The sequence below is a fragment of the Mustela lutreola genome, chromosome 16 (assembly GCF_030435805.1).
Source record: "Mustela lutreola isolate mMusLut2 chromosome 16, mMusLut2.pri, whole genome shotgun sequence".
NCBI lineage: Eukaryota > Metazoa > Chordata > Mammalia > Carnivora > Mustelidae > Mustela > Mustela lutreola.
The window spans coordinates 17,708,485-17,720,167 of record NC_081305.1 but is presented as its reverse complement, the minus strand read 5'-3'; the positions used below and the strand labels follow the sequence as shown (position 1 = coordinate 17,720,167).

Here is an 11,683-nt window from a genome sequence, read left to right as displayed (position 1 = left end):
CTTTATAGCTGAATAATACTCCATTGTGTGTTTGTATGCATATATATATGCCTCATCTTCTTTACCCATTCATCATTCATTGGACACTTGGCCTGCTTCCATAATTTTTTAAAGATTTTACTTATTTATTTGACAGAGAGAGAGATCAGAAGTAATCAGAGCAGCAGGCAGAGAGAGAGGTGGAAGCAGGCTCTCTGCTGAGCAGAGAGCCCGATGTGGGGCTTGATCCCAGGACCCTGAGATTATGACCTGAGCCAAAGGCAGAGGCTTAACCCACTGAGCCACCCAGGTGGCCCATTGCTTCCATAATTTGGTTATTGTAAATAATGCTGCTATAACCACAGAGGTGCATTTATCCCTTTGAATTAGTGTATTTGTATTCTTTGGGTAAATACCCAGTAGTGCCATTGCTGGCTCTGTAGGGTAGTTCTATTTTTAGCTTTTTGAGGAACTGCCATCCTATTTTCCACAATGGCTGTACCAGCTTACATTCCTACCAACAGCGTACAAGTGTTCCTTTTTTCCCACAGTCTTGCCAACATGTGTTGTTTCTTGTGTTGTTGGTTTTAGCCATTCTGACAGCTGTGAGGGGATACCTAATTGTGGTTTTCATTTGCATTTCCCTGATAGTATGTGACAATGAACATCTCATAAATAATATTTTCAAAATCTCCCCCTTGGTTTAGCTCATTTACTATTGAGAGATTGAATGTTTGGCAATTTCTCTTGACCAAGTGAGGATCTTAAATAATTTCTAAATAACTGTAGCCTATGAAACTTCTTTTATAGGATGCCACTGTGACTGATACAGTTAAAAAAAATTTTTTAAGGCCATGTCTAAATTTGCATAAAATTCCAGTAAGCAAAACTGAGAGTTTGATGTTCAACTAACTGAGCCACCCAGGCTTTGAACTATACCATTTGGGGTTATTATGAAAAGTGCTGCTTTAAATATTATTTAATATGCCTTTTGGAAAACCTATATATGCATTCCTGTTGGATATATACCTGGGGTGAAATTACTCATTCATGGGGTATGCATAGACTATTAGTATTAACTATTATTTTTATTAGTCATTATTATCATATTTATTATTATTAGCTGTCATTATTAGCATTAACTATTAATTTTGACTATTATTAATGCAGTTGCTATTATCATTAATGGCCTGGGAATAAGATAGTGTGGTTTTCTAAGTAGCTTGTGCTTCTCAGAGAGGAAGTCCCTGAGGGACATGGGAGGGGGTGGGTCCACATCCAGGGAAGGTCCGTGGCCCATCATGTAGCCTGGTGTTTTGGGCTCTGTCCAAATAGGAACAAAGATTATTTGTGATCCAGGCAGATTCCCTTCTTGGGAATCCGAACCGGAGTTCCCTTCAAGATCCCCAGGTTGTGGGGCACCTGGGTAGCTCAGTCGTTAAGCGTCTGCCTTTAGTTCAGGTCACAATCCCAGGGTCCTGGGATCGAGCCCGACATCGGACTCCCTGCTCACTGGGAAGTCTGCTTCTCCTTCTCCCTCTCTCTGCCTGCCACTCCTCCTGCTTGTGTGCTTTCTATCTCTTTCAAATAAATTTAAAAAAAAAAACTTAAACAAAAAAGAAAAAAAAAAGAAAAGAAAAGATCCCCAGGCTGTGGGTCAGGATGTGGACTGAGTGAGCTATTGAGAGGCAACCCAGAGGAAGATCCATTCTCCCAAAGCTGGAGCATGTGTCATCCACTGTCTTCTTCCAGTGCTGAGCCCAACCACTGGGGTCTTCTTGGGTCATGCTAGTGAGACTCAGGTCTTACCTGAGTAACTGGTAGTTGACTGCAGGATCCCCACCAACCACCAGAACTGGGATCCTGTGCCACCATCCAACCCTCCCCGCCCAGAGAAGGATACTCATGCCTGGTTCCATGTGTAAAACATTTATTTTCAGGAAATGTTTGTGCCTGCATGATGGCGGGAACATTGTGCAGTGTCTGTAGCTGCCGTAGTAACATCTGGTAGGATTAACTGGGTCACCAGAACCACAGAATGAGGACTAAACAGGCAGCAGTAACTGTGAGGCCTGGAGCCATTCTGGGGGGAGATCTTGACAATGATTGTCTAGGTGACCACTTAGGTGTCCAATGCTCTGAAGGCTCAGTTAGTTTCTGGTCTGGAGCCAGGTACCGTGTCTGGTGCAGACGTGAGAGAACAGAGCGGCAAGAGCTGCCCAGCTGCTCATCCGGGATCTCATCCTCCAGCGGGCTTTGCCCCTTGCTTGCCTCCCGTACCTGGAGGTAGGAGTCCATGGTCAGCAGCTCCCATAGCAGCTCCAACACACTTGCTCACACCCCTGTGCTACTCTTTTGCCCAGCCCAGCAGCATACCTGCTCCACCTGTCTGAAGACCCGCAGCAGATTTCCGCGAAGGACACCCTGGAGCTCTTCCTCACTCCAGCCGCGACTCAGCAACTCCTCTATCAGAACCGGGTACATGGACACGTCCTCCAGCCCCTGAGGGAACCTGAGTGGCCGCGAGCCAGCCAGCTGTGGAACCTCGGCCCTGTTCCCTGTTCATGACTCAGAACCACAGCCCTCTGTGTCCAGGTCTACTGACCCCTAGCTTTGGTCAGATATGGGAAAGGGAGACCTGAAGAGGGTAAGTGATTCAGACCTGCTCTGCTCGTTATACTGCAGAAGAAAGCTCCTAACCACTTTGAGTCGTCATAAAAACTCATTGAATTGTACTATTAAGATCTATGTTGGAGCATCTGGGTGGCTCACTCAGTTAAGCATCCCACTCTTGATCTCAGCTCAGATCTTGATCTCAGAGTCATGAGTTCAAGCCCCATTTAAAAGAAAAACAAAAAAACACAATGATCTTTGTCTTTCACTGAATACAAAATTTCCCTCCGTTTATAAAAAGAAGAGAAGCTTTTTAAGAACTGGGTTGAGGGGCACCTGGGTGGCTCAGTGGGTTAAAGCCTCTGCCCTCAGCTCAGGTCATGATCTCAGGGTCCTGGAATTGAGCCCCTCATCGGGCTCTCTGCTCAGAAGGGAGCCTGCTTCCCCCCTCTCTCTCTGCCTGCCTCTCTGCCTACTTGTGATCTCCGTCTGTCAAATAAATAAATAAAATCTTTAAAAAAAAAAAAAAAAAAAAAGAACTGGGTTGACCTCCTGCAGGCACAGACCCAGCTGCAGGCAGAGGAAATGCTCAGTTCACACCAGAACTTGCTAAGAGTCTGCTCAGAAGCAGTGGGTCATGGCACCCTGGATGGCTTAGTCGGAAGAGCATGTGACTCTTGATCTTGGGGTCATGGGTTGAAGCCCCACATTGCGTTGTAAAGATTACTTAAATAAAATTTAAAAATGGCTCTGCTGGCACTAAGGGTGGGCAGATGATGACCTAGAGTGGGGCCAAGTGTTGCAAACAAGCAGTAAGGCCCAGGAAATAGACTCTGGGTGTGGGGAAAGACAAGGTGGGCCTAAAGCTGTGAGGACCACAGTGTGGTGGGCACAGTGACTATCAAGGCCCTACTGTAGCACAGCGAGTCTTAGACAAGCCATAGGGAAGCACTTACCCTCTGACCCCATCATAATCTCCGCCAATCCCAATGAACTTGGATCCAATGATTGCCCTGATGTAGTCAAAGTGATCTGGGGGATGGAGAGTCAGCAGCGTGGGGCTTCCAGGGCAGGGGTGGGATGGGGACCACACTCTACCAATTCCCCTTCTTGTAGCCTATAGGCCGCACAGGCCAGTCCCTTCATGGCCTGGCACCCAGTGTGCCAACTCGAGGCTGATGCCAGTTGACTCTAGACTGGAATTTAGATTTGGAGTAGACCCCATTTGGGCTTCTTCTGATCCAGAATCACCCTGCCTCCAGTCTCCTTGAGAACCATGGTGGCTCCTTTCCATGGGTGTGGAGAATGACGGGGGACAAAGAATACAACTGACAAAGACCACAGAGACTTACGGGGCTGCCCAGTCCCTTGGTCAGAGACAGGGGCAGGAAGCTCTGGGAGCCCCTGCAGAGGCACAGATGGTTGGCACCTGGGCTCTATGTGTGAATGCCTCCCTTATGCCCATGAGTATCATAGTTACCAACTCTGTGTCTTCAGTTCCAAATGGCACCAAGGTGTTTTATACCATTCATCATTGAGTTTTTAGGAGCTATGCCTGCAGCCAAGAATGAGTGAGACCACTGGGGCTGTACTGAGCCTCCCCGCTGCAAGGCTTCAGGTGCAAATCAGAGCCCTTCAGAGAGTCCAGGCAGGGCTTACCTGCCACAGTGGACACGTTGGCTAATGGGTTGCATTGCAGCACCCCCACTGACAAAGTCACCATCACGATGCCACCATTCTTCTTCTGCAGGGGTGGACAAATGGACACTCAGCTTTGCCCCCGAAATACCCACCTGCCTCTAGGCTCCCATGAAGAAGGTGTTCAGCTCTGGGTTTGATGTCAAAGGAGACTTCACCTCAAGGTTTGTGTAAATGGAGGAGACTCCACTCTGGCTGGGATGGAAATGTCTTGCAGTATTTACCGCTTAGAACCCCCACACCTGAGTTCAAGAATTCAGGGGCTATGGACTGTGGGTTTGTGAGGCAGCCTAGGGTTTGGGAAAGTTGAGGGAACAGGGGCTCAGGTTCAAGGGCTCTTGGTTTGAGGGCCCGGGCAGTCTCTCACCAGAAGCTGTAGGATATCATCAGGAATGTTCCTGGCATTCTTGCATACACTTCGGGCAGCCGAGTGGGAGAAGATCACAGGTGCTCGTGACACTTCCAAGGCTCTCCGAGCCACAGTGTCTGAGACATGGGACAAATCGACCATCATACCCAAGCGGTTCATTTCCAGCACCACTTTCTGCAGTGACAGGTTGGGGAAAGGGCATCAGGGGTGCACTTGCCCATGAATTTTTCTGTAGGGAACTGGTGGGGCATGCACATTCACAGGGGGCAGGGTATGGAGCTAGGATCCTCACCTCACCAAACCTGGTCAGCCCAGTGACGTTGTTGTAGAAGGAATGGATGCCCTTAGCTGAGCTCTCTGCCCTGCAGGATGACCAGGAGGCAGTCTGAATGGTGGCCCTGACTTGGCCACAAGAGCCCACTGAATCCTCTAGACCTGCATCCCCCTGCAGCAAGAGCAGGGACCCAAGCTGGGCTGTGCCTGGCACAAGGCAGTCCCTACTGGGAAGCCAGTCTTGCTCTGGGAACCCCTGCTCCCCTCCCACTCCAGGGTCAGTGCCAGATCCCAGGGGTAAAGCTTGGTCTGAGCCCCAGTGTGATCTCAGGCAGATGCCTGCATCAGTGGACGCATACCATTTACACTGTGCTCACCATGGTGTGTTGCAGGTGTGAGTGAATGTCAGGTAGCGCACACCCAGCACATAGAAGGAACGCAAGACGGAAAGGCTACTGTCCAGTGAGTGGCCACCCTCCACACCAATGAGGCAAGCCAACTTCCGGGTGTTGTTCAGAGCTGGGGACAGGTAGGTCAGAGGGATCACTTTCAGAGGCTGGGGTATTCGGACAAATACCTAACACTCTCCACCCATCTGCCTACCTTGAACTGAGGTCACAAGCTCCAACTCAGAATAAGAGGCACACATGCGGTGGATGAGGTCGATCTGCTCCAGGGTGAGGCGCAAGGCATCCCGTTCCTGTGTCTGGCAGGGGACGTAGGCTGACCAGAACTGGGGGAAGGCCATGGGTTGGTTTGGGCAGGGGTTGCTTTCAAGCTCCCTGGGCTTCTTGCCTTCACAGCCCACAGAGCAGAAGTGGTCACTTATAATGCATTGCTTGCTCTGTGGTCTGTGGATGCTCACCAAACGAATTCACTGTGACCCCTGCAGGCCCCAGCATCCATGTTGTGGTATTTTGGGAGGCCCTACTATAACTGAGTTCCCATGTGACTAACCTGTGGTCTCTGGGGTCCTCACACTCCCTCTCAGCCCTTCCGTCCGTCCCTGTGGTACCTGGGCGCCCACGAGACCATCTCTAAGCCTGTCCAGGCTGGTGTGGCCATGGCTGAAATTGCGCAGATTGACATCCTGTAGTCTGTTGCCGTAAAACTGCCTCAGAACAAGGGGCATGTCGTTGTGGCTAGAGGGAGGGCAAGGCAAGGTCCGGTTAGGGTGAAATGGGTGGGTTCCTTGGGCTTTGGGATCAAGCAAGACCTGGGCCAAGGTTGGTGCAGGGAATGACCCCTCCAGACCACACTGTCACCAGACTATACTAGAACCCCTTGAGGACTACGCTGGGGGTTCCCACCAGGGACCGAATGAAAGAGGAAGGGAAAGGCACCCAAGGATGATGGGAGAGGGCGTCCAGGGGTGGTGTGAGGGAGTTTCCTCACTAGCCCTGCATGCTGAGAATTCCTTCCCCGCTTTGGGGTGGGCTCAGTTTCCACCCGCCCTCACGCCCGCACCTACGCACCCATCCACGAGAGGGAAGTCCCGCATCAGGGCTCGCGCGCGCTCCCGCAGACTTGGGGCGCTGGAAGCCCCCAGCGTGGCGGAGGAGCTGGGAGTGGCTGGCGGGGTCGGGGAGCTGGAGGTTCCCGGTGTGTTCTGGGCACTGGTTATAGGCCGCGGCGGCAGCAGCAGCACTAGGAGCAGGAGACATAGCGGAGGTCGCCGGCGGATCGCGGGGGTACCCTCGAGGCCCAGGGGCTGCATGCTGCTCAGGGCGGCACAGAGAGGCGGGGGCCAGTGTCGAGAGCCTGAGGGGTGGCGAAGGACAGAGAGTGGCGATAGAGTCCGTAACGTCGACTCGGACCACCGCAGCGCGGTCTGGCAAGGGGAGAAAAGACTCGGATCTCGGACCCGGGCGCGCAGAGCGTGCGCTCCGCCCGCCCCCAGCCAACCCGACACCACCCTCTGCGCGACTCCTCTCCTCTCTTCCTTCTCTCCTCGTCTCCAGTGCTCCGAGGGACTAACCCAGGTTGCTCTGCTACTGTCTCTAACCTTGCTCTCCAGGAGAGAAGGCTTGGGGTGCTCCTCCCAGAGAGCAGCCTCTCTCAACCACATCTGGTCCCCAATCTGCCTGCACCAGCCACCCTGAGGGCTACATGCAAATGTCTGTGGCCACAGTACTCTGAGCTTTCTCGGATTCCTGCTGCTGAGCCACAGTGAGGGTGGGGTTGGGAGGAGACAGTTTCTGGAAATGAGGGGTTAACCTTGAGGACTTTGCATTCAGGAAGAGGCCCTCTGCCCCTGACCTCTCTCTCCCCTACATTACTTCCTTGCCTACTTGTCCATCCCCTGGGGGACTCAAGCCTGAACTGGGAACTCTCAGGGGCGCCCCTCCCCCTGTTTTCCCCAGTCAGTCTCAGGCAAGAGCTCCCTCCTCAGGAGATGCTACACCTCTGAATGAAGAGATTTCTGGGATGTGAACTGAGCAACCTTGGCGGGGGTGGGGGGTGGGGTGGTGGTGGTGTCGGGGTGGCCTACTGAACAGAGTAGGAACTCAGCAAGCTCTTTGAGTGGGAGGAAATAAAGTCATTTGTAGGGCAGCAGAGCACCCCTCCCCCCCATCCCAGCAACATTCCTCCCAGAGCTTCAGGCTGGGCTGTTGGTCAGGGTCCCACCTACCTCAGTGTGGAAGCCTGGTCTTCACTGAAGTCAGATATATGGCTCCTAAGGAAAGGCCTGGCATCTGGGTTCTGAGGCTACATTCGTCTTATCTTTTTGCTCCTGTGGCTCTAGCTCTTCCAGAAAACTCTAGGCTGAGTTGCGTTCTTCCTCTGTAGGCCCCACCCTCATTCCCAGCCTCAGGCCTTCACCCTAGTTGCCTTCTCCAGGAACCACCCCCCTACACACACACACACACACACACACACACACACACACCCATCCCACATATAAACAGTGGAATTCATCCTCTCCCAGAAGCTCCACCACGGAGAGGCCTCAAGGTCTCTGCCGAAACTCCTTCTTCCCCAGTCTCTCAAGGTTCCACCGTGAACCTTGGCACCTTCTGGAGCTGTTTCACCTTTGGAACCTTTTCCAGGTGGCAGTAGTGACCTGTGCGGGGGTAGTGACCTAAATTTGGAGACCTTAGAAACAACCCTAGAAAGGAAGTGAGGAAAACTCTGCCAGCTTGGGTCTATCTGAGTGATTGTGCAGATGATGGTGCCTGGTGTAGTCAGGCAGGGGTGAAGGGCAAACCGGTGGCACTGTGCTGGGTTTGGGTCTGCTGACTGCTGCAGCTGGAGGGTTCTCTGGGAAGCCCCACGGCAGAGTGTCCCCTGGGGTATGTCCTTGCCCTGGGTAGCTGGCGAGCTCAAGCTCAGACCTGGCTCCCTCCTTTCTCCCTCTATGGCTGGCCAGCCATCCCACGCTCACTCATGAAGCCAGTGAGTGTGGAAAGGGAGGAGAAACTCTTGGACCAGCTGGTCTCCAAGACAAAAATGTTAGTTTGAGGAATAAACAATTTGTCTGTTCTGCTCTTAATTGGCCCCCAGGAAGTGGGAGTATAAACAATGGGGAGAGGTAGGGAGGAAATCCAGAATAAATAGCAGCATAGCAGCTGCTGACAGAGAAATAAGAAGGGAGAATTTAATTTTTGAGGGTAGCTTTTCTCCAGGGATCATATGCCTTACACCCCAAGACTTGAAGGAAACTGTTGCCCAGCAGAGACAGGCAGTGCTGAACCTGAGAAAGTGGGCACCATCTCTGTAGACCACCAGCCAGGGGGAATAATTTTCAGTAATGTTCCACTTCGGTCCTTAAGCTAATTAACACCGCTAGTCATGGCCTTGCGGTGACTAGCATGCAAAGTCAATCACAGAAACACAGACATACCCAGACCCTTATATGGTTAGGGACATGTGAATGCTCATACTCAAGGAGCAAGGGGGTTTTAGCCGGGTGGCCTGTTCTTTTTACCTCGCCCGAGGCCATCTCTTTACCCTGTCCTGTGCAGCGGGACATAAACACATACTAATGAAGACTTGTCCCCTTCCTTTCTCCCTCCCCTGCCTCCCTCCCTCCCTCTCTCTGTCCCGCCCTCCCTTTCTTCCTCTCTCTCTCTCTCTCTCTCTCTCTCGCGCTCGCTCGCTTGCTCGCTTGCCTTTTAGAAGACTCCAGCATCTGTGGACAGACCTGGACAATTTTGGGGGAGGGACTATGAGAAGTTATCCAGGTTCTGGCAGTATACACGAGAGGAAACAAGGAGGGAAGCCCAGGGCCTGCCTCCAGAGCTGACCTGAATGTCATCGGTGACGCCTCCTACCCTCTGCCCACTTCTCCCCTTTAACAGCATCTCCAAATCATTCTGGTTCAACCTCCAAACATCTCCCAGGGGTACTTTCTCCATTCCCACTACCTCTTCCCCAGCTCCAGTCACTTTCATCTCTCACCTCCTCCTGGTCTCCCCACTTTTAGTCCATTCCCCAACTGAGCAGCCAGACCTATCTCTCTTTGAGAAAAATCTGTCATCTTCTTACCTAAAGTTCTTTCGTGGCTTTGCATTGCTCTTTTTTTTTTCTTAAAGATTTTATTTATTTATTTGACAGAGGGAGATCACAAGTAGGCAGAAAGAGAGAAGGAAGCACGCTCCCTGCTGAGTAGAGAGCGCGATGGGGAGCTCAATACCAGGACCCTGAGATCACGACCTGAGCTGAAGGCAGAGGCTTAACCCACTGAGCCACCCAGGCGCCCCTTCCCATTGCTCTTAGGATACAGGTTTTCCACTAGTTGAAGTCAGAACTTTTGTAAGTCAGAATGGAGTAAAACCATGAGTACCCCAGCTTTCAGAAAGTTTGCGTCATGCCACCTTGCTTTTATGAAAGACCTACGTTAGCACCTGTCTTTACTAACCAAAAGAAATCTCTGGGCTCTCTGCTCAGCAGGGAGCCTGCTTCCCTTCCTCTCTCTCTGCCACACTTTCTGCCTACTTGTGATCTCTGTCTGTCAAATAAATAAATAAAATCCTTAAAAAAAAAAAAAAAGAAATCTGGAGAGGATTTCTGCTTTTAGGAAGAAAGCCATTACCATACTCACATAGGTCTGTCTACCAGATTCCTTTCTTTGGCTTGTCTCTCCAGTCTCAGCAAATGGCATAAACCCTCTTGCCCTCTTGCTTTGCTGCCTATAGCCAGAGCTTTGTTACGTGTTGTTCCCTTAGCCTCCCACTGGTGGGGCTGCTGAGGCAGGGCCAGTGCAGGAAATCTTGACACCAGGGAGGGGTGCGTAAGCGCCTTCTCTTCAAATTCCTCACCAGTGTAGTGTTGACATAAATCAAGGCCTGCCAAGGACACAGTGATAGAAACAGGCTTCTCCTGGGACCAAGCTTACTTTTGTGGCAGAGCTGACCCAAGGCCACTGCTCTCTAGTGTATCACAATATGCAGGGAAGAAAACTGTCAGAGTGACAGGCCCCCTCACACACTCAGAGTGCGGGAGTGGGGGGCAGAGCCAGGGGCTTCCTCAGTCTCCAGCACTGCCCAGGTGATGTTCATCCTCGTTCAGGGCTCCTTGCTGCCCCTCCTTTCTGGCTGTCACTCTGGTTCAGCTGCCACGAGGATGGACAGAGCCAATTTCCCAAGATGCAACAGTCTCTGTGGCCAGAAGACAGCCTGGCTGCCAGGGACACGCATCCTCCAATCACAAAGCTGAGGCTACCCTTCTGGAAGTGGCCAACAGGTAGCTTATTTTCCTTTTTCAAAAGGCAGCCACTGTCCACCTTGCTGGGAGAAGTGCAGTAAGCACCAGTGCGTCTCTGTCTCCTGTTCCATCCGGCCTCCTTTCTAATCCCCACCTTTGTCTTCCACATCCTTGCCAGCCTTCCTGTCCATCTTGGGTCTCCTGTAGCCAGACTCTGCCTGATCTCAGGCAGTATGGAGGATCCAGTACGCAGGGTCCCCAGAGCAAATCACAGTAGTGTTCTGCAGGCTTGAAGTGTCTGACGGGGCTGCTTCCCAGGACCAGATATTTCCATCATTTAAGTGTAAAGCTCACAGGGCTTGGGACTCTGGCCCTGAGGTTGGTTTGCCTGCAGTCCCATGTTCTGGAGGTAGTGCCATCAGCTGGGGGAGGCTGGAGAGGCGGGGCCTACAGGAGTTCCACTAAGAAAGGTCCTACAGGGAAGTACCTGGGATTCAATGACACCTTCTGAACTGTGTCATTTGGTCGCCTAGAGAGGGGAACATATCATGGAGAACTCGGACAGATCCAAACCCTCTTTGGTAATGTAATTTCTTTAAAAATGGAAACGTGGATGAGCCTCTCCTATTGCTTGGGTTCACGCTTGCTGGAACCTTCCCCCCTCCTCCTCCTCCTTGCCTGAGTCCGTATCCTTTTCACCGCCGTCTGCAGGGGCTGGCCCTGCTGAAGCTGGCCAGTGAACTCAGTGAGGCCATGACCACCCTATTCGGACCCCACACGGAGCACAGCAAAGGCTGAACCAACATTCCTTGAAGAGCGAGTCGACTCGGAACTCAGTCAACACCTGCCTTTCCTTCTTTCATAGAGCAAGGGCACGTGACAACAGTGACAATGTTGTCAGAGCAGCCAAAGCTACTGTGTGTTCCAGGCTGTGCTACCAGGCCCATGTGCTGTAGTCCATTCCATCTTTTTTTTTGAAGATTTTATTTATTTATTTTGACAGACAGAGATCACAGGTAGGCAGAGAGGCAGGCAGAGGGAGAGAGGGGGAAGCAGGCTCCTGGCTGAGCAGAGAGCCCGATTTGGGGCTCAGATCAAGGACCC

The 11,683-nt window shown here is 51.7% G+C and overlaps 1 protein-coding gene across 5 annotated transcripts; it reads right to left on the bottom strand.

Moving 5' to 3' along the window:
• Positions 1–1,892: 1,892 nt before the first annotated feature.
• Positions 1,893–10,000, bottom strand: DPEP2 (dipeptidase 2). 5 transcript variants are annotated; one of them, XM_059152936.1, is made up of 11 exons: positions 9,978–10,000; positions 6,409–6,694; positions 5,949–6,075; positions 5,537–5,666; positions 5,311–5,452; positions 4,953–5,022; positions 4,658–4,834; positions 4,252–4,336; positions 3,549–3,624; positions 2,356–2,491; positions 1,893–2,259 (listed from the first exon to the last, which is right to left on the bottom strand). In XM_059152936.1, the coding sequence occupies exons 2-11, from the start codon at positions 6,648–6,650 to the stop codon at positions 2,002–2,004; spliced, it is 1,443 nt and encodes a 480-aa protein (XP_059008919.1). In that variant the 5' UTR covers positions 6,651–6,694; positions 9,978–10,000; the 3' UTR covers positions 1,893–2,001. The 5 variants fall into 5 exon arrangements, with proteins under 5 accessions (XP_059008919.1, XP_059008918.1, XP_059008917.1 ...); XM_059152935.1 differs by lacking the exon at positions 9,978–10,000 and adding an exon at positions 7,566–7,726 and having other exon boundaries at positions 6,409–6,764; XM_059152934.1 differs by lacking the exon at positions 9,978–10,000 and adding an exon at positions 7,566–7,726.
• Between the last annotated feature and the right edge of the window lie 1,683 nt (positions 10,001–11,683).